The 24,520-nt window shown below is 42.1% G+C and overlaps 1 protein-coding gene across 3 annotated transcripts in view; it reads right to left on the reverse strand.

Moving 5' to 3' along the window:
- The window catches only part of KCNMA1 (potassium calcium-activated channel subfamily M alpha 1), an 829,668-nt gene that overhangs the window by 614,262 nt on the left and 190,886 nt on the right, over window positions 1–24,520 (reverse strand). For all 3 annotated transcript variants that reach the window (XM_084845225.1, XM_084845223.1, XM_084845224.1), the window contains exon 2: window positions 6,125–6,289. In XM_084845225.1, coding sequence (XP_084701351.1) covers window positions 6,125–6,289 — 165 coding nt within the window. The remainder of the gene's footprint in view (window positions 1–6,124; window positions 6,290–24,520) is intronic.

Genomic DNA, 24,520 nt, shown 5'->3' on the forward strand with positions numbered 1-24,520 from the left:
GAATTCTGAAGTCTCTCCCAGGGCCAGGCAGAGAAACCGATGAAGATCATAGAGCCATTTGTTGCCTTTCCCTGTCTGCTGATCATATCTCACCTAGGCAACTAATTGTCCGTCCTCCTCTTCCCAACCCCTGAGGAAAATTAGCCAGTGAAGAGGAGATTAGATAAGCATAGATGGAGTAAAGCTGCCATGCTAGTTGCACTATTAGCTCTACCATACCTTCCAGCTTCTCTGCCTGACTCCAGGGCAGCCTTAAGAATTCTCAACAGTCAGAGCTTGACTCACACATGGCTATGGTTCCATGTATGAGTTCCATGTAGGCAGGATTGGAAAAGTGAGCTGTGCCCTTAAGGATGTGAAAAGCCTGCCACAGGAATTCTCCAGGAGGGTCTGTCCAGGTGACTCAAGGTGGTACTTCTCATACCAAGAGACCTTCTAAGGCAGTGGTTCCCAAGGCGGTGCTCATAGGCATCATGGCAGTTGCGGAGACCTCCAACAGTGCGCGCGAAGCTCTCCCTACCCTCTTCAAACATTTATTTTTAATTTTTAAAACTTGAAAGATGTTAGGGTGCCAGAGTCTCCTTCCTGTTCCTGAACAATCCCCTGTTCAGTGAGCAGCAAGAGAAAGAAAGAGTTCCTTCCTGACCCCACCCAACCTTCTTCCATCCACACAGACCTTTCCCCTTTGCTCTCCATCTCTCCACTCCCATGCCTCTAGCTTTGCTATTTCTCTCCACCCAACCCCTTACCTCACTATTTCTCTCCCTTCCCTGCCCTAGCCTTCTTCTTTCTCTCCCCTCCTAGCCCCTAGCCTTGCTCTTTCTCTTCCACTCACTCCTTGATCTTGCTGTTTCTCTCTCCCTTCCCAGCCTCTAGCCTTGCTATTTCTCACCCCTTTACCTCAGTATTTCTCCCTGCTCCTAGCCTCTTGTCTCTCTCTCTCTCTCTCTCTCTTTCTTTCTCTCTCTCACACACACACCTCTCTTTTTACCAGCCAGGCACCGACAGCAGCCATTATGTGATTAGCCATATCTTTCATGGGAGTCATTTTGTGGTGGTGCCCACAGCAGTTTCTCAAATTCCCAAATGTAGTTAAGGGTCCAAAAAGGTTGGGGATCCCTGTTCTAGGGGGCAATCTGCATTCTTCCACCGCCCACACCCTTCTTTCTGTTACTGTCTCTGCTGCTGTTCCTGCTGCATTGGGGAAATGTTTATATTCAATTGTCCTATTCCAGTGATAGTGCCAATGATAGTGAAAGTGACAGACAGTGACACTGTGATCAGACCACAATGAGTATTCAAGTTGCTCCTTGGACGTTCCACTGGTGTACAAAGCAACTTGAATACTTTGTGTGCAGGAGGATGCCTGATAGGTGTAACTTTCTGTGGCCTAGCTTAGGTGGATCAGAAGGCAGGATATCAAATTCCCTGAGGGAACAATCCTATGGCCACTAGACACTGTCTAGCGGGCCATAGGAAATGCTGTTTTCCGGGAACCAACCTCAGAGCTGAGGTTGGTTCCCGGAAAACCAACCACCCCGCAAGTCCACGCTGCCTCCAAGACAGCGCGGAGAAGCCCCGTCCTCCGCACTTGGTTATACAATTATAGTCCAATTTGCAAGAATCTCAACAAAAAATTATATCCTGAGTTTGGCAAGAGGGGGCGGAAATCTTTTTTGGAAACAAGATAAAGTTACGTTATTTCTGCATTACACCAAAGAAGTTGCTGATAAAAGAAGGCAATTTATCAAGGCGAAAAATCTGGCAAAACAAATGAACTTAAAATATAATTTAAAATATCCTGCTACATTTTGTATTATTTCTGAAGGTCAGATGAAGAAGTTTCTAAATCACAAAATGGCGGAGGCGTGGCTAAACGGAAAAATGCATGAGATTTCTGTCTCAGCCCCATGAACTGGAATTTACAAACATGTTTTGTTAACTGGCCATGTTTAGTCTGTAAGATTTAAGCTAGGTCAGAGATAATTGCTCATATATAGATCCATCTTTTTTCTCTTATTTCTTATTTTTTTCTCCTCTTTTTTTAAATCCCTTCTCTCTAAAATGGATATGATACATTGTACTTAAATCTACTGTTTGAGGGCATATAGAAATGTGCAAACTCATTTATATACCTAGTACAAAGTACATTAGTGATTGCTGTAAGGTTGTTTTTATTATATAATATTATATTAGTGATTTGTTATTATTATTTCTCTCTTTTTATTACTATTATTACCATTATTATGAAAATGGTTAATAAGATTTTTGGCTGGTTAAATTGTTAAGCTTTATAATTTATATGTTAACTGAAGGGCAATATATGGTTACTGAAAATGAACTGTAGGCCTGCTTCCTTGTTATAAGATTGATTAATATTGCCAATGTTATAGGTATAATTCTTAAGTAGAATGGGATTTGAACTTGGTGTGTAATGGATTTTCTCTTTCTTTCTTTCTTTCTTTCTTTCTTTTTCTCCTTTTTGTTATTGCTGTGTCCTCCTAAGAATATTATATTGTTGAGAAACTGTAGTTATTGATTAGCTTGTTGGTACTGTTTATTTCATTTAAAAAGATAAAAATAGAATAAAAAGTATTTTCAACAAAAAAAAAGGAAGAGGAGCGCGGAGGGGCCGGAAAAGGGCGGAGCTGGGGGCGTTCCAGGGTGGGGAGAGTGGAGCTGTGTGTACAACACATCCAATGCGTTGTACAGCAGCCTCCTCTCCTGGCCGGCCCCTCAGAAAATGGCTGTCTAGCGGAAAATAGCAGGGCAGGAAAGGCACAGAGGGAACAATCCCCCCGTGCCTCTCCTGCCTTGCTTTGGATAGTCAGTCGCCTCCAAGTTCAGAGGTGGCCACCTATCTTGATAGGACTGCGCCCTCGGTATCCTCCCCCCGGCCCCTCAGTGCCATCCACCCAAACAGACCTCCTAATCAGTCAATAGAGCAGAATACAGCAACAATCCTACGTAATACATTTTAAAGTTTTTCTTCTTCTGCAGTTTCAGTAAAGCAAAGTTTAATAATTTGCTTTAAACATAGGGTGTTGCAAATCCATCACACAGGCCACAAAATATAAGTCAATGCCAATAATTCATGAAGTTATACTGTATAAAATATATGCACAAAATATGAAAATGTATCTGTTCTAGCCATCAAATTATAAAAGCATCTTGAATGTTGTTTTCTTTCAACAGCTTTATTTGGGAAATGCTCAGGATTAATTTAGCTTTCACAAACTGTTCCTGGTTTTGACAGCTGCCCAGGCAAAGAATGTCATATCTTATATAATTTTCACACGCTTACTTGCTAACGAATTTTCTAATTGTTATAATGTGAAAATGAAAGAGATCAGGGATGAACGGATATCTCTCATTTTGTTCCATAGTTGCTTTTGCCCAATGCCCTACTCTGCCGGCCTTCTGGCTTAACTTGGAAACACTTTTTGAATTGGTACATCTGCAGTTTGCCAGTTTTTGGTTTGTATCTTTTTTTCTCCTTACAGGTTATTGACACATACAAGCACAAAACTGCATTGATTAAAACACGGCACACACAAAAACTGCAATCACATCAAGATTCCTTTTTGCACAGTGTTTTAATGAATGTGCACATGTGTTCATATGCTCTAGTAACCTGTAAGGAAAAAAATATGTAAAGTGAACATTATGCTGAATTGTGCATGGGCAGCAGTTGGAACTAAATCTGGAAATCAAAACTGAAGAATGGTGGATCAGTAATGCATTAGAACATTTCCATAAACAAAACTGGGTAATTTGGACACTCAAAATCCAGGGGGAAATTCAGATGGGGAGAACATTCATAAGCATTCCTAAAGAAGATCCTATCTGTGAATGGGGTCAATTTTTGGAGTAGAAGCTATGATATCATGAAATAGTCATATAAATCTGTGAGGAGTTACAGCATGCTTGCTGGGATAGAGATTAGCTTCTTATTCATTAAGGATGTTTAACTCTTCAGTGCCTTAGAAATACGAAGTTAAGTCAAAATGGCAACTGTGTCAGGAGTTAGCGGCCGGTAGAACAAATCAATCTATCAAGGTTGTTTTAATGTTTTCTAGCTCCCCATTTTTGTCACCTCACATTTGGCTCCTATCTTATGTTTACAATTCCATCTCTTAGTAGTGCTAGTAGCAGTCTCTTTTATCACTGCTTGTGTTTATACATTGCCTAATGACAGAAGCTTGAGCACGCTCCAGGAGAGAGCGCAGGACAGGAAGGCCTGGCGTGCTCTGGTCCATGGGGTCACGAAGACTCGGACACGACTGAACGACTGAACAACAACAACAAATGATAGACGGTCTTAGTCCATTGGGACAATTCATTATTATATAATCACATTTGTAACCATGTTTATGAGCATGGTTTAATTATTAATTATTTTAATTATTTAAATTTAAAATAATTTAAATTATTTAATTAAATTAATTTAATTTAAATATTCCACAAAAGCAGTCCCCTGGGGAAAGAAGAGTGTGCCACCATCATACATTTCCAGTATATGTGACAGGGAAAGACCACATGTTAGAACTGAAAAGGGGATGCCTTGGGGGCTAGTCCCTGCTCAGCTCATGACATTAAGAAGCCCTTACTGTGTGGTTTGGCCATCATGCTATGGACTTCCATGGCTCATGTGTGGCCCCCAGGATTGTGCAGCAGAGTACAGAAACTTACAACACAATGAAAGATCCTGATAATATTCAGCTTATCAGCACCTGCTCTTCTGCCATGAGTCGTATGAACATATGGCACTGTCTTACATGGGTCAGACCACTGGTTCGTGCTGCCAAGTACAAGTACTGCGACTGGCAGCCGGTCTACAACATCTCAGGCCAGGGACTCCCAGCCCTCCTCCAGTAAAAGGGAACTGCCAGGGACTGAACCTGGGTCTTGCGCATGCAAAGCTCTACGCTCTATTATTGAGCTATGGGCACTCTCATTGGAGCCCCTTCCAAGGAAATGACTGATCATATAAGAATAGAAAAGGGAGGGTTAGAGGAGAAGAAAGAAGCATTCATGAAGCCCTATTCTAGATCATTGTTCACACCACACCTTTGCTAACTTTCACTTCTTTGTTTAGCAGATAAATCTAGGCAGCAGTTATACAACTGCTTTCTTTGTGTGAGCACGCCAAACCAAAAATCAATGGCTACTTTTTCTTCCCCCTCAACACAAGTGTTCAGTGAACCACTTCCTAAAGGTTATTTAATAGTGAATGTGGAAGATTGATTTTGATTTAAACTGTGGCCTGCAGTATGAAAAGGTACTATAATTTCTTCATCTGCCACTCTAGCTGATCTGATTTTGATCTGCAAGTGACCTACGAAAAGCCATAATCTTTTACTCAATAAAGGAGAAATTTCTGCAGTTGGTTTGCAGGGGGTGGTAGTGGTGGAGCGAATGATAAGATCTTTCAGGAATACGCTGTGTTAAGTCATTGAGAACCAGAGGCGGAGGGAGCAATCCTCTGTAGATAGATGGCCGCCTCCATACTTGGAGGTGACTGCCTATCCAATGCAAGAGGGGGGAGCACAGAGGGGATTGTCTCCTCCTCACTCTGGCCACCCTGCATTGGTGACTAGACGGCTGATTTCAGCTGTCTAGCCGGAGCAGGTCAGAGTGGGGGGGGGGAGCCGTACACCACATAGGAAGCGTCATAATGAAATTAGTTTAGTAGGGTCCAGTGTAAAGGGGCAAGTTCTCTGAAGATAATCACATAAGTGTTTGTCAGAGTCACGTACCATGGCACTTTGATCCTAACTGTGTTTACCTGGACGATACGTCCCATTCTTTTATTTGAACTTACTCCCAATTACATATACTCAGGGCTACAAAGTAACAGTGGATTCATATGACGGCATTTTCTCACCCAATGACTGTAAATATCAATCAGTAGCCTGGTTTTCCGAAGATTCCATCTTTTATTGGTTATCCTTGTCCCCTTGAAGCCATTTTCTGCATGTGGTAGCAAGTTGCCATCAAAGAGGGAAATTATTGCCTATGTGGGGCTTAGCACACTTTTAAGGGTGAGGGGAATCAGCTAGCCATTTGAATCCACCCTTAGGAAGAAGTGATGAAAAACTGAAGCAAGCATGGGAAAACTCACAAGGACTCTGCCAGTTAAGGTCTGGGCTGAAATCATCACCCCTGCCCAGTCTTTAACAGAGGTCATCCAGCCCACTTCTGCTGCCACAACTTCCTCTTTCTCATCTGTGGGTTTCAAGTCCCCATCTGCCTGGGTCTCCGCATTGCCATTTATCTTCTGGGCCTCCTATACAATGGAAAGAGAGAAACAGTTAGAATGGCATCAGTTATCAGCAACAGAGAACCAGATAAATACAACACTTATTGTCACAACATACGGTGAGTGGGAAAATCATGTTCCTCTGCCAAATGGAAAAACGGCCTACCTTCTAGTGGATACTCATAGAAGAATCTTCCTGTTAATGACAATCATTAGGCAGCAAGTTTCAAGAAATTCTGCAATGAGCCACTTATGCTCCCTCAAATTGGAACTCTTTATGTTCTCCATAACTCTATTCACTTTGCCAAAAAAAGAAAAGACGCCCACCCTTCCAAGCCAAGTCACCACATTGCACAATGCAAATTGTTGTGCAGTGCACTGGTACAGTGCACTTTCCACCAGGGCTGGCCCTGCCATGCAGCAGGGTGAAGTGACTTGCTTAAGGCAGCACAATTAGGGTAAGGAGATGAAGGAAGAAATTGGTGTCTGAATGGTGCAGCAAACTTTTTAAAGCAGGCATGGGGAACCTCCAGCACATGAGCCAAATACAGCCTGCAGGGGTTCCCCATCTGGCCTGCCAAGCTACTTCTCCAGGCCCACCCCTTACCCCTGCCCCAGGGCAGATAGTGGGGAAAGGGATCTGCAGCAGGTGGGGCAGGCTCCTCTCTCAGCACTGGGGCAGGAAAAATGCCGCTCTCAGCTGATCTGCATGGACCAACTGGGGGGAGGGGCTGGGAAGTGTGTGTGTGTGTGTGTGAGTGTGAGTGTGTGTGTGTGTGTGTGTATGGGGAGAGGGTGTACGTGAATGGTGGGTGGGTGTGAATGGTGTGCATGTATGAAAATTGGGGTAGGGCATGCCAGGGGTGGTTCTACCCGTATTTGGCAGTAGCCCCACCCACTGCTGTCATATGGACCCTGATCTCTCAGGGTCCAAAAATGGTTCCCCATCCCAGTATTAACGTGTTGGCCCTAGTAGGGCAGGTGGGCACCATTCTGCTTCAGGCAGCAAAATGTCTTGGACTGTCCACAGGTTCCACATATAATGTGCAGTGTAAAGGTGAACCCATGGATGGGGCTTGAGGGAAATAAGGATGGAGTTAATGGGCAACATGTGGTGATCCCCAGCTAAGAAATTCCCTAGGTTGAATAGCTTTCAAAACAGACTGACATTTTTCTTTTCACGTTCTATGCCTAATGCACATACGGTGAGTGATATTTTTCCAAGGTTCCTAGAGAGACCCCGTAGGTATTTTTAACACCATGGATGCCAGGTTCCTTTCTCAATTCACATGTGCAACATAGCTGGCACCTGGAATGTTTGCAACGAACACAGACACGTATTTGTATGGTCTTGTATGCAAACCTCAATGCAAAATATACGCATGGACAAAATTAGCCTAAAAGTAACACTCGGTGAATGTGAATATTAGTCATGTATCATTTTAAATTATGGTTTCTAGAATTAGTTTTCCAAAGAAGCTCACACCAGGGAGGTGTGTGAAGTCTAAAACACCAAACAAAAATGAAATGCAGAGCTGCCAATCTTCCAGCAAGCTGCTGGGATGTCAAAGAGCCACTGTTTCAAAGAGAGCTGTGTGATTAATCTGAGGAACTCCTCTCTGTCTGCAAGCACCAGCCCTTACTGAGTCGCCAGAGGGAGGGAGGAAGAAACAAACCAAAGAAGAGGATTTTAGCAGTGCTATGCTGGGTGAGTCACTACTGGCCACAGACATTCACATTCAGCACTCATGGGTACTGCTAATAAAAAATCCTGTGTTCCTACACCCAAGTTCAATGTGCTTCAATCATGGATGGCACAGAAGATTTGGAGAAATACCGGAATGCTGTAGCCAAAGATATGATTGGTTAATTCAGATCAAAAGTGAAATTCAGCTCCCAGTTCCTCCCATTCCTTTTGTATTCTTCATTATATCCTTAAGGTTGCCGGAATACAATGCTGCAGTAGAAGCCACAAATGGCAAAAAGGGTTACCAGCCTGCAGACCTCCCTTGTGTGTCCTCTTCTTTCTTGCCATTAGGGCACATGTCCCCTCCAGTCCCGAGGTTCTATGTGAATTTTTGCCTCAGTCCTACTTCTTCTTTGACTCTTCTTTTCTTCCATTCCATGACTCCCCATCCAGAGTTTCCTCAGTTCCATGCTTTTCAGCCCACTGCCTACTCCATCAAATGTTCTTTATTCACCCAGTCCCTTGACCAGCCTCCCTAGTAATCTGTCCACACACACACACACCCCGCCAATTTAACATGCATGCCATTCCAAGTGCTGTGACTGTGAGCCCCTTTTCTCATTAGCCCTTTCTTGTTTCAATTTATTTATTATTTAATTAATTAATTTCTATCCTGCCTTCTCGCCTTCCCCCAAAAAATGGAACTCAAGGCGACTAACAATAAAATCCAGATAAACAGCATCTTAATTAAGACATAACAAATAAATTAAAAACAAAATTAAAAACACAACAAGAAAAGAAATAAACAGCATCAACCAGTTAAAAACCCCTTCAGTAACAGACCAATAAATCTGAATAAAAACATCTTTGCCTGCTGGTAGAAGGACAACAGGGAGGGAGCTAACCTGGCCTCCCTCAGCAGGGAGTTCAGTATTTTGTCTCCTCTGCCCTTTACATCAAGCCTCCTTCTCCCCTTCATCAAGTTCCTGTTTTTCTACCCATTGCCTATCCTGCACACTTTCTTTACTCATTTTTCCTCTGGACGCCAAACCAATTAATTTTCTTATCTTACAGAATCTCAACTAGTCCTTACCCTGTCCCACAAAAAGCTACTCATGTCTCTAGAGGCTGTGCAAGATTTTTGTCTCAGCCTAATTGATAAATTGCAATGAATATGGACTTGAGCACACTCCAGGAGAGAGCGCAGGACAGGAAGGCCTGGCGTGCTATGGTCCATGGGGTCACGAAGAGTCGGACATGACTGAACAACAACAAATTGATAAATTTCCATTCTCTTACAGAAACCGGACTGCAAATATTTTCTTTCTCTGAGATTAAATGTTTATAAATAGTCCATGGATCACACCATGGAGGCAGCAATTTTCTTCTTCTGTACAATGACCCTGGGATGATGCTATGTCATCACATACCATCACTGCCAGGATGACCTCATCTGATAGTAACTACCACTCAAACGTCCTGCAGGTTTCACAGCTGCCCCTAAAGTCACAGAAATTCTCCCCACCCCTTCACAGGGGACAGGAGTCATTTGGGGCTAATCTGAACACACACTCTGCCTTGAAAACAATGGCTCAGGATGCAGAAAATATGTATACAAACAGCCTTCCACTGCACTTTAGGATGACTGTCCATGTTCATGCTCCATCTCAAAACAAATTGAATTATACCATCACCTACAATATGGCTATGAAAGGTTTCAGCCCTACCGTATAAATGTATTACAGTTCAGATCACAACTCTGTAACTCTGCCGCCCCCGAATCAACATTTGTTGCGAGGAGAAAAGTAATTTTCCCTCTTCAATTATGTATAGTCTTCATTATCTGATAACTATAGATATGATGAATCAGACATTTCTCATTCAACATTCATGAATGACACATCTCACAAAAATTAGCCCACTGATTTTGGATAAGTGCTGTTTTTGAAATAAGAGCACTTCTGTAGAGATTAACTTCTGTCTTGAAAAATGGTTGCGAATATAAAATATAAGACTATCCTGTCTGGATCAGACCAAGTGTCCATATGGCCAAAAATCATGTTTTCTACAGAAGGTGGCCATATGCTTGCAGAAAGCCTAGAAGCAGAGCATGAGGGGAACAACCCCCCCATTTGCTCCCCATCGACACAGATTCAAAGGTACACTGCCTTTGAGCTTGGAGGTTCCATTCCAAAAAATTTTTATAATCCCCTTTTTTGAAGCTATCTAAGGCAACAGCCTAGCATCACCGATGCAATGAATATGAACGTGAGCACACTCCAGGAGAGAGCGGAGGACAGGAAGGCCTGGCGTGCTATGGTCCATGGCGTCACGAAGACTCGGACACGACTGAACGACTGAACAACAAGGCAACAGCCATTAGCACATCTTGTGGCAGCAGATTCTATCATTATAAATTGTGTTAAGGAGTTTTATTTTGCCTCTCTTGAATCTAGATCAATTTCAATTAGGGGTATACACTGGATTCTGATTAGGGCTGTGTATGGACACCCCCCCCATCAGCTTTGGAGGCCACTTCAGAGTGTCAGACTCTGGATCCAAAGCAAGATTCAGAAACCTGAATTATTCAGATTTTACATTTTCCTATTGACTTGCATTGGAAAATGGAAATGGCCATAACTTCTTTTAGTTTTTATGATACACAGAATTTGGAGACCTGGCAGCCCCAGTGGAGGTGACTGAACATGCCATATTTCAGACGGTTAGGTCCAGTGACTTATGTGCTAGCCACAGGTAAAAAATTATTTTTTCAAGAAAATATGTCAAAGCAAAGAGCTATAACTGTTCAGTGCTTCCAAATAAGTGCATGAGATTTGGAGACCTGGCAGCCCCTATGGAGATTCAGAGTTGTTCAGAGTTCACCTATTCAGAGCTGATTTACTGCGCCAAGGGCAGCGTGGTGTGCAGGCATGGGTGGCAGAGACTGGTGGAGGAGGAGGGCAGCAGCAAGGAGGGCAACATGTGGGTACTGCGCATGGGGCAGGCAGGCTTCATATATGTATTGTGTGTAGTGCTTTGCCCCACAGTATATATTGGACTGTGTATACATTGGAAAAAGCTACCTACAAAAACTAAAGGGTGGGGGAAGGGAAATAACATTAACACTAACTAACTGAAGCCTAACAGAAGAGAAAAGGTTTTGTTTGTTTGTTTGTTATAAGAATATAGATGAAGAACCGGAAAATGGAAGGGAAGGAATAGTAATTGAGAAGGGGGGGGGGAGCCAAAGAACAAGCAGGAAACAAACTGAAGCCTAATAACTAGAACAGAGTGTGTGTGTGTGTGTGTGTGTGTGTGTGAGAGAGAGAGAGAGAGAGAGAGAGAGAGAGAGAGAGAGAATTTAAGGGAAAAGGAAGACTAAGAAATGTAAGGGTATTTAAAGAATCTAGAAGAAGGATTTAAGGGAAAGGTAAGACTAAGAAATGGAATTGAGAAGGGCTGGTAGGTGCTGGGAGCTCCTGCACTAGCACAACCCCATAATTAAGAACTCTCCTCATTCTACCAACTCTCTCTCACCCTGGGAAATGAAAGCAGAATCTCCTGTTATATACAACCCCTCCTCCACCCCTGCGATTGGAGACTGCTGGGTTAAACGTTCAGCCCTACTGGCACCTAGAGATGCCAAGGCTCAGATCTCCCCTCCCAACTCCTCCTCTCCCCCTCCCTAATCTTAAACAAATTGTTACATTTCCCAGGCAGCCTGGGCTTCAGAATCGTCTGTATCGGTCCAAAGTGATCCAGATTGATCTGACCTGCTTTGGACCACTTCGGATCAATTTGGATCCACTTTGGATCCGCGATCCGGACTGATTCGGTCTGAATCACCCTGCTTCAGTTTGGAATTCAGATCCGGAACCAAAGCGGTACACAGCCTTAATTCTGACTACACCTGAGCTGAATTGGGCAGATTTGAAGAGATTTTGGATCTGTCTCAAGCAAAGCAGAGCTCCTCTGAAGCACTCCAAACTGCATCTGCACCTTTCTTTCGATTTGTAAGCCATTTGGAGACTCGGAGAGACATAAAGATGCAGACAAGTGTGTCTCCAAATGACACATTTCCTCCCAAGCTCTCCATAGAAGGAAAATGCCTGGGTGGGAAGAAGGGGAGAGAGAGTAGGAGAGTGTAGTTTTGTGACTGACCACTCTAGCTTCCAATCAGGGAATGTCTTTACCAGGGCTCTCTGTTTTACTTCTAGTCACAGTGCTTCTAGGTGGGATGTACAAGGAACTTAACGGAGACGGCTTCTGTGCTTTCACTGCATTTTATGACAGTGTGTCTGTGGCAACAGAGGCAGCAGCAGTGCTCAGGGCTTCCAAGAATGGTTTTACTTGAGATCCAGCACTAGCTGGGAGATGCCTGTGGTATCTGTTCAGTGGGTGGCTACTGCTATCACTAACTCCCCAAGCAGCATGTGGCGTTCCACTGAGTTCCCACAACCTGGGTCAAGTTCCCCCAGTGCTTTCTCTCTTGATACCAATGCAGAAAGGGCAAGGTACCACCTTCCTGCTAAAGGCGTTATTCCTACCAGAAACCTCTATTAGGGAACCACATACAAATTCCAGGCAGCCATGGAGTGTAGCTGAGGGTGAGCGAGAGAACTGTGTGTGAGTGTGTGTAACACAGTAACACAACAAAGAACACAGAAAATCACCCACAAATTGGGGTGGCGGGGATAAGGGAATCCCTTTTAAAAACACTCCACGCTTCAAAGACTCCCCTTTCATTTTATAGTGTGCACAAGCTGTGTAGTGTGCAAACTTCCATATATATGCTGAATAAGGTGTCATCCATCTATCCACTCCATCAAAGGTGAAGCACTTAGAGATTCTGTGACTCTGGTGCTGTCAGTTGAGCTCAAAACAAACAAAATTCTAAAACTGTTTTTCATTCATCATAACATCCTAAACAATGCACTTGTCCTTCTGAAATTTTACAGGTCTCTTCAGGGACACCTCTATGGTGTGTATTGTTTTCATACAGATACCTGTGCACCCAAACCAAATCCCTTTATGAAAACCCTCAAACTGAAAAGGCTGCTCTTGCACAAAAATCCATGCCCCTATTTGTCTGACATTTTGCATGATTCATCCCCTCAGAAGGGGCTGCACATTTCATCCAATGCTGATAAAAACCATAAAAATTATAGCTGTTTGTTGATTTGCTGATGGACAATGTGGAGGCAGAACACTTTGGATTTCCGAAGTAAGATTCTGACTCATTCCTGAGTCAAATCAAGTAACGTCTAAAGTGCCCAAGCCAAATATGGCTCTTTTCCAAATCACCAAATCAAGCTCCAAACTGAATATTGTGGTTGGTGCACATCCATAATTTCAATCTGGCTTCCAATTTAGGTTCAGCACTGAAAACAACTCGGTCACTCTGTTGGTTATCTGCACCAGGAGGATCATGCACTAACCTAGCAAAGCCTACCTATCCCTAGCAGTACATCTTGCTTCCCTTCATCATGTGTATTCAGAACAGTTGTTATGAGAATGCAGAAGGAATTAAGCTGTAACTTCAAATGCCTTTCAGAAAGCCTTCCATGTGGAGCCATAATGTAAGAAAACATGGCGGTCCACAAACAAGCACACCAGAAAAGTGTTTGCCCAGTATAACAAAATTCTGAGAATCACTAATCTAGCCCAATAGCCTGCCCAAAGGCTGAAGTCCTATGCTCGTTTGCTTACTTGGGAGTAAGCCCCATTGAACTCAATGAATAAGCATATATAGATTGTCCTACATGGCACGTGTTTACATCTAAGTAAACATACACAGGATTATGCTGCAGAGCACATTTCTTAAAATACTAGTCTTTAAAAAGCATTCACTTCCCAAACTCCTATACTCTATACTCATGGGTGCCAGAAGCAGAGTGTAGGAACAGGAAGAAGGTCGGAACATAGGATGTTGCCTTATACCAGTCAGATGATTAGTCTATCTTGCTCACTCTTGCCTACGTTGCCTGGCAGCAGTGCTCCAGGGTTTCAGGCAGGGTCTTTCCAAGCCCTATCTTGACATACCAGGGATTGAACCTAGGACCTTCTGAATGCAAATGACTGAGCTAAAGCTGCATCCCAGCCAGATGCTACAAGGCAGGGGAAGACATCCTCACCAGGCAACCTCTTGCAAGGCAAAATATGTACTTGGCCTCAAACAACTACCTTCCCCAACTGGGTGCCCTCCAGATGTTTTGGATTACAACTCCCAGCATTCCTTACCATTGGGGATGCTGGCTGGGGCTGATGGGAGTTGAGGTCCAAAACATCTGGATGGCACCAGATTGGGGAAGGCTGACCTATGTTCTGAACATATAGCAAAAAAACACAAAGATCTCCCCAATAATTGTGTTATTCAAACACAATTCCTCTGAACCCAACACATTCCCATTAGGCTTGCTATTTGTAGATGGCTCTAAAGCAGTAGTTTTCAAAAAGACTTCTAGGGAACCTTAGCATTTCTTGGTAACTTATCAGAGTTTCCTTAATGAGAATATATATGCCTTCTCAGCCAACAAGACTTACGTAAAATTAGTATGTGCCCCAGAATGTACCCTAGACTCCTCTGCAATGTGCAAGCGTTCCATTCTGGATGCACAGGAGCCTCAGCAGGGATGAAAATACAAGACACTCAAGGGAAATATACCCTTATAAAATTGAAACTCTGGGCTCCTTCCCTGTGGCCTGCCTGCGAATGTGCCCTAAGCTTTCATGAGAAATTGAATTCTATCCTTATCAGTGGTGCAGGTCTGCCCTGCTGTTACTTCTCATCACCCCAGAGAATTAACTAAATAATGTTGCAGCCATCCGTGAGCCAGAAAAATGAATATTTCAAGAAACGTAGAATGTTTCTAGGTTTAATTGGTGCCTTATTTAGAGGCACGGCAGGTACATTTTAAGCTAATACTATCTTTATGCAAGCAGGCTGCTTACCTGTTGTTTTGTAAAGTATTCATTATTTTAATTGCTTGATGACAGGAACATATAAATAGAGTGAAGTGGGAGGGTGTATCTACCGCTTGGTGTGATGTTGTCTCTCTTACATTTATAAATGGCGGAGAGACACAGCATATTTATCAGGAGAGAAGACTTAAGAGTTTCGTGGCTTGAGATCCATTTTGAGGCTGTGCCAGACCCAAAGAGTTACTATTAATAGGGAAAAATGCTCAGGGTATGTATCTTTCTTTAGTTGCCAGGTTTTGTATTCTCATTTTGTCCCCAAGGCTCTAAGTCATTTACAAGATAACAGAAACTAGTATACAAGAAATATATACGTATAAAACCTTAGAAAAAACCCAGATCCAAAGGAATTAAAATTTTAATTAACTGACCATCACCAGTGCATTTATTTATGGTATCTCTACCTTCCCTTTTCTCCAAAATGGCATATCCTTTCCCTGTTGACTTCTGACTCCCCTCTGATCCCCTTCCTCTGTTCTGTCCTCCTCTGTATCAAATATGATGTACCCTTTGGCAGAGAATAGGATGGATAGGTTTATAGGGAGGGAATAAAAAGGGGGATTTGGTGGTAGAGGGTGGGCGAAGAAGGAAATTGTGGCTTGTTTTGAAACGTTAATGTTAGTTGTATTTTCCTTTGCCATGTACTTTATATGACAAAGTGTTAATACTTTTTAAAGTATAAATGATAAGCCCTCTGAGCTTGTGAGTCCTCTTGTTCTCTGTAAAGCACTATGCATACTGCTGGTGTAATGCTGGTTTTGTTGTGGTTATTAATAACAATACAAATAAAAGGAGCACTTCGTGAGCTTTGAGGAATGTCCAAAGGACAGTGGTTCCACAGTTGGAAGCAGTTTGCCAAGAGAGTTTATGTCACACATGTCACACAGATAGCGTAGTCAAGGTGGAGGTCTCCACCAATTTTAACAATTGATACCAACAAAGGAGGCCACTATGCAGGACTGATTCCATTTGGGGTTCTATAGGTTACATCTAACATGGAAATTAATGTCCTTCTTCTCCCAGTGGAAAGCATTCTGTACTAGGTACAGCATCTGCACAGTAGCATTAAAACATGCAACCACTTTCTCCACTTGCTGCCTGAAGTGATAAAGTCAAGGAAGAGCTATATTGCCTGATTTTGTAGAATTTATAAACTGACCTTATGACATTTCAAATGAGAGGGAACAGGAGATCTGCTGTGGAGAAAGAGAATAGAGATATTTTTTCTCCTTCTCCCATAATACTGGAGCACATGCTTAAACAGTGTCTGATTTTGGCTGGTTATATTACTGCATAATAATAATAAAGCATTTATAATATATTTTCAAAATCTCAAAGCACTTCATATACATTATTTCAAGAATCCTTAGAACCATCCTATAAGGTAGGCCAATATTTATATTATCCAGGTTGGCAGCTAGAGCTGCAAGTATGGTGGTTTACCTAAGGCACCCTGGTCAATCTATAGCTGAGATAAGATTTGAACGGGGGCCCTCGTAGTTCATTTCAGCCTCTACACTATACTGCCTATGAAACAGTTTTCCCACATTTTAAAAATGGGCAGGTTCGAGCCTAAGGAATGCCTCTCCACAACTGGTTTGAAACTTCATCCCTCCTTTTCAAAATGTCTCAGGCTTTGAGGTGAGAGAGCATTTGCTTTTCGTATAGCAGCTGCAGTTGCCTACAGGGTAACAGGCTATGTTTACTCTTGCTTGAGCAATGAGCACATGCAAACAGTTAAACGGAACTCTAAATAATTCAGCGTCCAAGTGCGATTGCATCTTTTGGCACAGGTATGACTTCATCCTGAAACTGAAAGCTCCAGTTAAACTAAAGCGAAGAAATAAGGTCTCAGGGTTGAATAGCACCACCACTATTTGCTTTCAAGATGCCACTCAGGGTACCAGGTATGTAGGAATAAACCTGTCACTGAACATACCCAGGGTCACTAAAGAGGGGGGGGGGAGGGGGAGGGGGGGAGGAAGATGCTATATGAGATTGGTCCAGGTGGGATGTCTGCTGAGCTCACCTGATCAAAACAAAATCTACGTGTGTCTGATGATGGAATATTCATGGCCAAAGACATCACAGAAAGTACAAGGAGACAGGGGAAGGAGGAATTTACAAAGCATCTTAGCATGGAGATAAAAGGCAGTAAAGCTAAAAGTGAATGAATATCACCTAACAGTTATGGCTACTGGCTGACAAACTGGGTTACCACCATCCTCCCTTTGAATGTGTTGAGCATTAGGTTGCATTGACGTCAGATATCATACTGTACCCCCGCTTTTAAAGGATTAATTATTGATACCCAGAAGAAGAAGAAGAAAACATTCTACTTTTCAGTGACGAAAGGGAAACAGCGAGTCAAGTGGAAAACATATCTGATGAAACAACCAAACGTTTTCTGCCTATAAAATATTCATAAGTTGTGTAATGTGCTGGTTGCAAATTTGGCAGCAAACTTGCACCCAAAATGGATTTTCACTTATGTAGCTTGATCCTATGCAATTTACTTGGCAATACCAACTTCACATATATGTTCATGGCATCTGGGTTGGCAGTGACTGGCTAGAAAAGGGATCTTGGGGTTGTGGCGAATAGCTCAATGAAAGTATTGACCCTGTATGTAGCTACTATGAAAAAGACAGATTCTACATTGGGGATCATTAGGAAAGGAATTGAAAATAAATCTGCCAATATCATAATGCTTTCATCCAATTCTATGGTGCAACCTACACTTGGAATACTGTATGCAGTTTTGGTCCCCACACCTCAAAAACAATGCTCCAGTCCCCTGAACATTTTGTTTGCCCTGTTCTTCACTTTCTCCAGCTATACAATATTGTTTTTGAGGTGTGATAACCAAAATTGTAGACAGTACTCTAAGAGCACAATCCTATGCATGTTTAGACAGAGAAAAGGCCTACAACTCCCAGCATTCCCCATCCAGCCTGGCTGTAGGCCTTTTCTCTGTCTAAACATGTATAGGATTGCACCCTAAGTGTGGGTTGCTCCATAGACTTCTATAAGGGCATTATCATATTGGGAGTTTTATTTTCAAACCCTTTCCTAATGAAATCTAGCATGGAATTTATTGGTTTGTTTCTTTATTGCATTTCTATACCGCCCAAAAGCCAAAGCTCTCTGAGCAGTGCACAAAAAATTGCATGTTCATTGTTGGACAGCTGCAGTATCAAGTGGTGACTCGAATGTCTGAGTAAAGCATCAGTCTCCTCTTCTCCACCACTATGCTTTTTCAACAGAAAGTTGGTTCATACATTCAGCTGTTCAGCTATCAAACAATCAGAAATAAAAAATGTACACGCACATCTAAACAGGCCCTCAGAGATTGTTACTGTGTGCTTCTCTGTCAATCCTTTGAGATATGAAAATGCATCCAACTGCAACAATTTTCCATTCTCCCAAGTTAACTGTGAATTAAATTTGGCTGATGTCAAACTAAATCTGTGGTGGCATTTATTTATTTATCTGAACTGATGAGATGGACTATCTCTAAAGCCTGAGTCACAATGTCCTTTGCACAGTGGAGACTAGTGGGTGCTGGGAGTGCACACCTCTCGCTCACACATGACACCAATTGCAAGGTGCCAGGAGATGCTCCCGAGGCTCAATGCTTATTGTCTCCATTGAGCAAAAGGACATTACTATGGGGCCAAATATCTCAAGTCACATAAAATCCTTATGAAGTAGGATCCAGTTATATACTCCTCTCCTCTCCTCTCCTCTCCCTGTGTTGTAAATCAGAACATTACTTTCTAAACCAGTTTATTAGGAGGGTCAGAACGCTTATTACTTAAAATAGTCCCCCAAAGCCCCTATTCAATTATGAAGTTGCACTTGAAAAAAAGGTCATCACAAGCATTTCATTACATCAAACTCAGGACACTGCCAACATCAAAGTGGCACCATCAGTATTTTTGGGACAGTTACTATGGCTATGAGCAGAGAGAGTTAGACTAGAAATGTATTATATAAAACAATGGTTTACTCTTCACAAAGAGTTTCCCCAAGAACATTAGAGCTGTATTGTGTGTATTTACAATCTATGCCTAAAAATTATGCCTACATTTTCCTGCTTATACAGTATGGAAGCCAATTTGAATTCTATTGACAACTTTTATACTCGCATGATTGTGGAAAGTGGAAAGGGTAGATTTCTTCCCATGATTTCTGTGCACATTTCTTTATGGACTAGATTGTACAGGTGGCCTTCTTGGGTCCTCCTTCCTACAAGTGAAGTTGGAGGGCACCTGGAACAGGGTTCTCTCAGTTGTGGCTCAGTTACTCTGGAATTAGTTGCCCAGAGATACTCATCCTCAACTGTTTCCTGCATATTGTTTAGAAAAAAGAATTGTTTTATTGACATGAGCTTTTAATCAGTATATATTTAAAATTTCTCTTACCCCTATTAAATGCTATACTTACTGTAACGAGGTTGCTTTTATGCAATGTAGTTTTATTAACAGCTCTTTTATTCGCAGTCTGATGATTATTGCATATTATTTGATGTTATATTCTCCAAAATCGCTTGGCAGATGGGCAGGATATAAATTATGGAAATTAATTAATGGATGTTGTAATTAATAAACCAAATGGTGGTAGTTGTTCCAGAATAATTTATTCGGTATAAAAGTATAAAAGGGTACCAACTTGGGCACCATTAATTTCAGTGAGGTTTATGCTGGAGAACTTCCTGGTGGATTGTGTTGCATAGGTCAGCACTGGCAATGTCCCCCTTCACCAACCTTAACAGGAGTCAAAATTGGTCACCTAAAATGGCTACTTCGTCTTGCCTCATGCTAGAGACACTTTTGGACAGGAGAAGATACAAGGGGAGCAGGTAGGCTTTGGGAGGATAATTAAATGATGAGAAGAAGAAAGACTGATTCAAGGAGAGGACGATTTTATATGGGTGCCCAAAGAAATATGTGCAAGTAAAAGTGGTGCAAATTGGCTAAGTCATATTTGATCCAAAATAGTTGGTGGTATTTTCCCTGAGCACAGATACAAATGTACAGAGGAATCACACAGGCCCATGAGAGAAAGGGCATCCTGATCATTAGCATGACATGAACACAAAGGGATTAACCATCCTAATCTAAACCAAAATGGCTGCACTGTCAAATAAAGTGAAACTTATCTTAAAATGTCAGGAATTCTTCTTTCAGATATCTATTGTCACTTGCCTTGACAATACTTAAACTCCCACAGATAATGATACATAATTAATAATGATATTTTAGTCATTTTTGTATCCTTGAGAAAGGTGACAGACAACTTTCTCAGGAAGCAGAGGAAGCCTATTGAGTCACAGTCCCAACATGAAGTTGCCCATAAAGTGATGTTCTTATTTTTCATTTGATAGATTGCACATCCAGATAATAAATTACAAAAAGCTGCCTTATGCAGAGTCATCTACCTCTGGTCCATCTAGCTCTGTAATGACTATTGTGATTCCAAGGTTGCAAGCAAAGGTCTTTCCCAGCCCTGCTGCCTTAGATCTTTTCAACTAGAGATTTTGGGATCCAATTATTAGACTCCACATTAGCAGCTTACTCTGGATTTAGCAGAGTGGAAAGTGTCACCTCTCCTCTTCTGCATCCATCAGAGCAAGGCCCTAGCATGATTATGCACTGCATGGGCAACATATCAAAAGCCAAAGGCTATGATTCCATTTTCATAAAGTATGTCTTCTCCTAATTGGCAACTTATCCTTAAATGGGCAGCTTAGAGTTCACACATTCCCTTTTCCACTCTGTCACGACAGACCCAGCTTTAGGAGACAGTGAGGTGGATGGCTCACAAGCAGCTGCAATCCAGAAGGTTTATCCTGCATCTGCAATTGAGGCATTAAGCTAGCACATGGGCAAAGACAGTCCTCATATCCCTCCAAGGTGCCTACAGGTTTGACTCCCAACAGGAACTCTCTCATATAAAGAGTTTGAAGAGTCCCACCACAACGGAGATCTTGATCTGAAATTTAGATTTTTACACCTGATTCATGGGAAAATAATGATTATAAGCAAGTGTAGATTAATGTAGGAGAGCGTTAGTAAATCTAGAAGAAGGAAATCAAAAATTCCTTCCATATGGCTTCTCTTGTAAAGTCTGCTCCAAAAACATTATTATGAAATCATGAGAAAATTATTAGAAAAGGTGTATTACAAAAAAGTCACATGCTTGCACTATTTATTATGCTAATTACTGCAATAATACAGTCAAAGAAACAGTTGCAAGTTTGCAGAACACATTCGTGCTGCATGTCAGGACATGGTTTAGGTAGGTGAACTGCAGATGCACAGTCTTTCAGATTGTGACTAGCAAACCTGGCAAAATAAATGAAAATAATTACTCACTGTCCAAATCATCCTGAAGGACGTTTGTAGAAGATAGATAATTAGGGCTCCACAAATATATTTGCTTAGGTGGTCTATGGCAAGTTAAAAGTGAGAGACAAGACAAGGGACCTTGCTGGGCTTTGGAAGTACAAGGCCCTGCCAGGGTTGGGTGTTTGCCAGGGCTCCAAGACCAGTTGAGGACCCACTGCCCTAACAGTCCTATAATTTCACTTTGCACAGAGTATTCAAGAAGATGAGATGCAGCTTAAGGGAATTTTCAGGTTGCATGTATGCGTCTTACAGGTTAGAAGGTCCCACTGGGGTGCTGTACCCAAGGCCCCCCAAACTCTGGAGCCAGCACTGGTCCACTTCCTTCTCTTATGAGAAGAAAAGGGAAGCTTGTCCCTGCAGTCATGCTGGATTTCAAAGCTCCTCTGAGGTAGGGACACCTGAGCATCTCTTAAGGCTTAAATGCAAAGATGAGCCTCCCCATATTTCTCCTGAGCCTGGCCAAAGGCAGGAGCTTGTTTTTAAAAAGCAGACTTCCCACTGCTTCAAGGTAGCGTCAAAGCTTGGTGCAATGGCAAGGCAAGACTTTGTCCTTCACCCAAGTAAGAGAAGGAGCAGGATTGGTGGCAACCACGAATTTAGTCTGGCTACCAAGGCTATCAAATGTGTGTTCAGTAGATAGTACAGATACGCCTAAGGAAGATCAAACATTTGTCTAGGGTTTCATACCTGCCCTAAGCTTCATCTCCATCATGTGTGCACTGCTCAGTTGAACAGCTGATAATCCCAAAGGCACCCCACATCATCCCAGTTCCCAGCTATGCCTTGCAATCCCTGGCGAGGATCCTGATTTTGCTTATGCTGGTTGGAACATCCCCTGAGCAGAGTTTCACTTACAGAATGGTCTCGCCAGCTGAAGGCGGGGTCGGGGGTGGGGATACACAAATGTTACTGGTTCTGCCTTTCCCCACAACCCCTTGTGGGGGAACCAGCAAAAATGGCCTCTCCCACCCTTTCCACTGGTGAAATCCTCCACTGAATCTTCATATCGCTTCTAGTATACCAGGCCTATACATTAATTTAAATCCCGTCTGTGTTAAAACTCAGCCATTTGTCAGTCTAAACTGGGACCATAAAGTCCAAAAGAAATGTAGCTACCTTGCTAAACAATATGGAGGGAATAAGAAAGATAACAAATCTGTTGTGAGGAAATTAACGTTTGCCTGAAAAATAAGCAAACTATCTTCCAGTCACTGCAAATTACTCAGCACAGAGCACATTTATTTGTGAATTTAAAAAATGAGACTACAGAGCTGGAGCCTTTCAGTAACAAAGAGGAAATTAATTACTGAGAAGCAATGATATGCACCACAAGCCTGTCCGGCATGCATGTTTGCAAGGCAGAAAAGTTATATGTTTGGCCTTTAAAATTCTACATTATTAGTAACTGACAGGTTTTTACTACAAAACAGATAATTGCCCAGCCCATCAATTTAAATATTAGTTCTGTAAGTGAGAGACAAGCAAGACAAAATAAGACTATTCCTCTCATGCTAGTCTACTAAGGGCCAGACTAGACATGACACTGGGACAAGCCAGTTCTTTATTTGCTTGCCACAGTTGCATATAACAATCTTCCCCACCTTGGTGCTCTCCAGATGTATTGGACTGCAATCAGGTCATCATTCCCAATGGCCATGTTGGCTGGGGATGATGGAAGTTATAGTCCAACACATTTGGAGGACCCCAAGTTGTGGAGGTGGAGGCTGGCATAGGCAGATGTGGCAAGGAAGCTAAGGATCTGACTGTACAGAAGCAAAAAAATAATCCATATACGGGGAAAATCTAGTTCTGAAACCCCAATTTCTATATGCAAATTTGAAATGTGACTAAGGATCCTTCCCTGTTCACAAGATGCACAGCAACTTCAACTCTATTTAGAAGCAGTACCTAGCTAATGAGTCACCCCCCATCCCCAAATATAAACATATTTCTCTTTCTCAACAGGGAAGGAAGGAGAACTCAAAGTCTCACAGAAGTAGGTAAATTTGGCATTCCTGAACAGAGAAATTTTTATATTTATGTTGTTTTTAACTGGGCAGAAGCTAAAATGTCATCTTTAAAAAAACCACACCTCCAGTTAGACTCAGGGATGTAACAATAAGATATTGTGACATTTTAAAGTACAGGCTAGTACAGTTAAGCTACATGGAGATCATTCAATCTTCTGAGTTGACAATCCACATATTCTATACAGTTTTCAGTGGACTGTACTAGGCATTAGACTGGGCTGTGGGTTTTATGCCTTTGATCCATCCGTAATCCATTTTCATTAGGACTGTAAGCAATATTTCTTTTGTAAATACAATCTGCTCTGCTTTGCCTGAAGTTGACTATGGGCAAAATTCAGTTTTGCTTAAAGGATGGGTGGGCAACCTGTGGCCTTCCAGATGTTTTGGCTTATGGCTCCCATGATCCCTCACCATTGGCTATGCTGGCTAGGGTTGATGGGAGTAGTCGGCAAAAACATCTGGAGGGCTGCAAGTTGCCCACCCATGGCCTAAAGTGACAACATTCCTGGTATGCCACCATGCTAATAATTGACACTAAAATAATTTCAGACTGAGGATTCTGCCTGAATAGTTTCCCAGGCTTTACATCTGATGCAACCATCTTAGAATAAAATGAACTTGGAGATATATAATAAGAAAGATGAAGAAATAATCTCAAAAGATTATAATACAACAGGCTCTACAGCACAGACATAAATTGGATAGAAGATTTTAATAGTTAAATATTTGTTTCCTAAATTGGATGGACATTTTGAATTCTTAGATCATGGAGGCATTGTCTTTGAAATGATATTTTAACTAGCAAAGATTTGCTTTTGCTGTGTTGTATCACAAATCCTCCGTCCAAAGCAGTTTGCAAACATTAACCAGGGATTCAGTCAGTACAAAATAGAAACCATATAAGGCGCTGGAGAATAGGAACTGACTAAACTATGCAGCACAACTGTACAGCATCATTAACCTCACGTTTTGAGATGGAAATGCTGAAAGACAAACATTAAGGCAGCACAAAGTGTCCTGTATAAAAAGCAGAATCAGAACTCAAGATTCCTCCCCTGAAACAGTTTGTACATAGGCCAACTCAATTAAATCCCAAATAAAATTAAGTGCCAATTTTCTGGAGGCAGACTATAGATGGTTCCAAAGTTTC

Source organism: Heloderma suspectum, chromosome 3, assembly GCF_057233095.1.
Source record: "Heloderma suspectum isolate Gila_16-S chromosome 3, 16-S_ref, whole genome shotgun sequence".
Lineage (NCBI taxonomy): Eukaryota > Metazoa > Chordata > Lepidosauria > Squamata > Helodermatidae > Heloderma > Heloderma suspectum.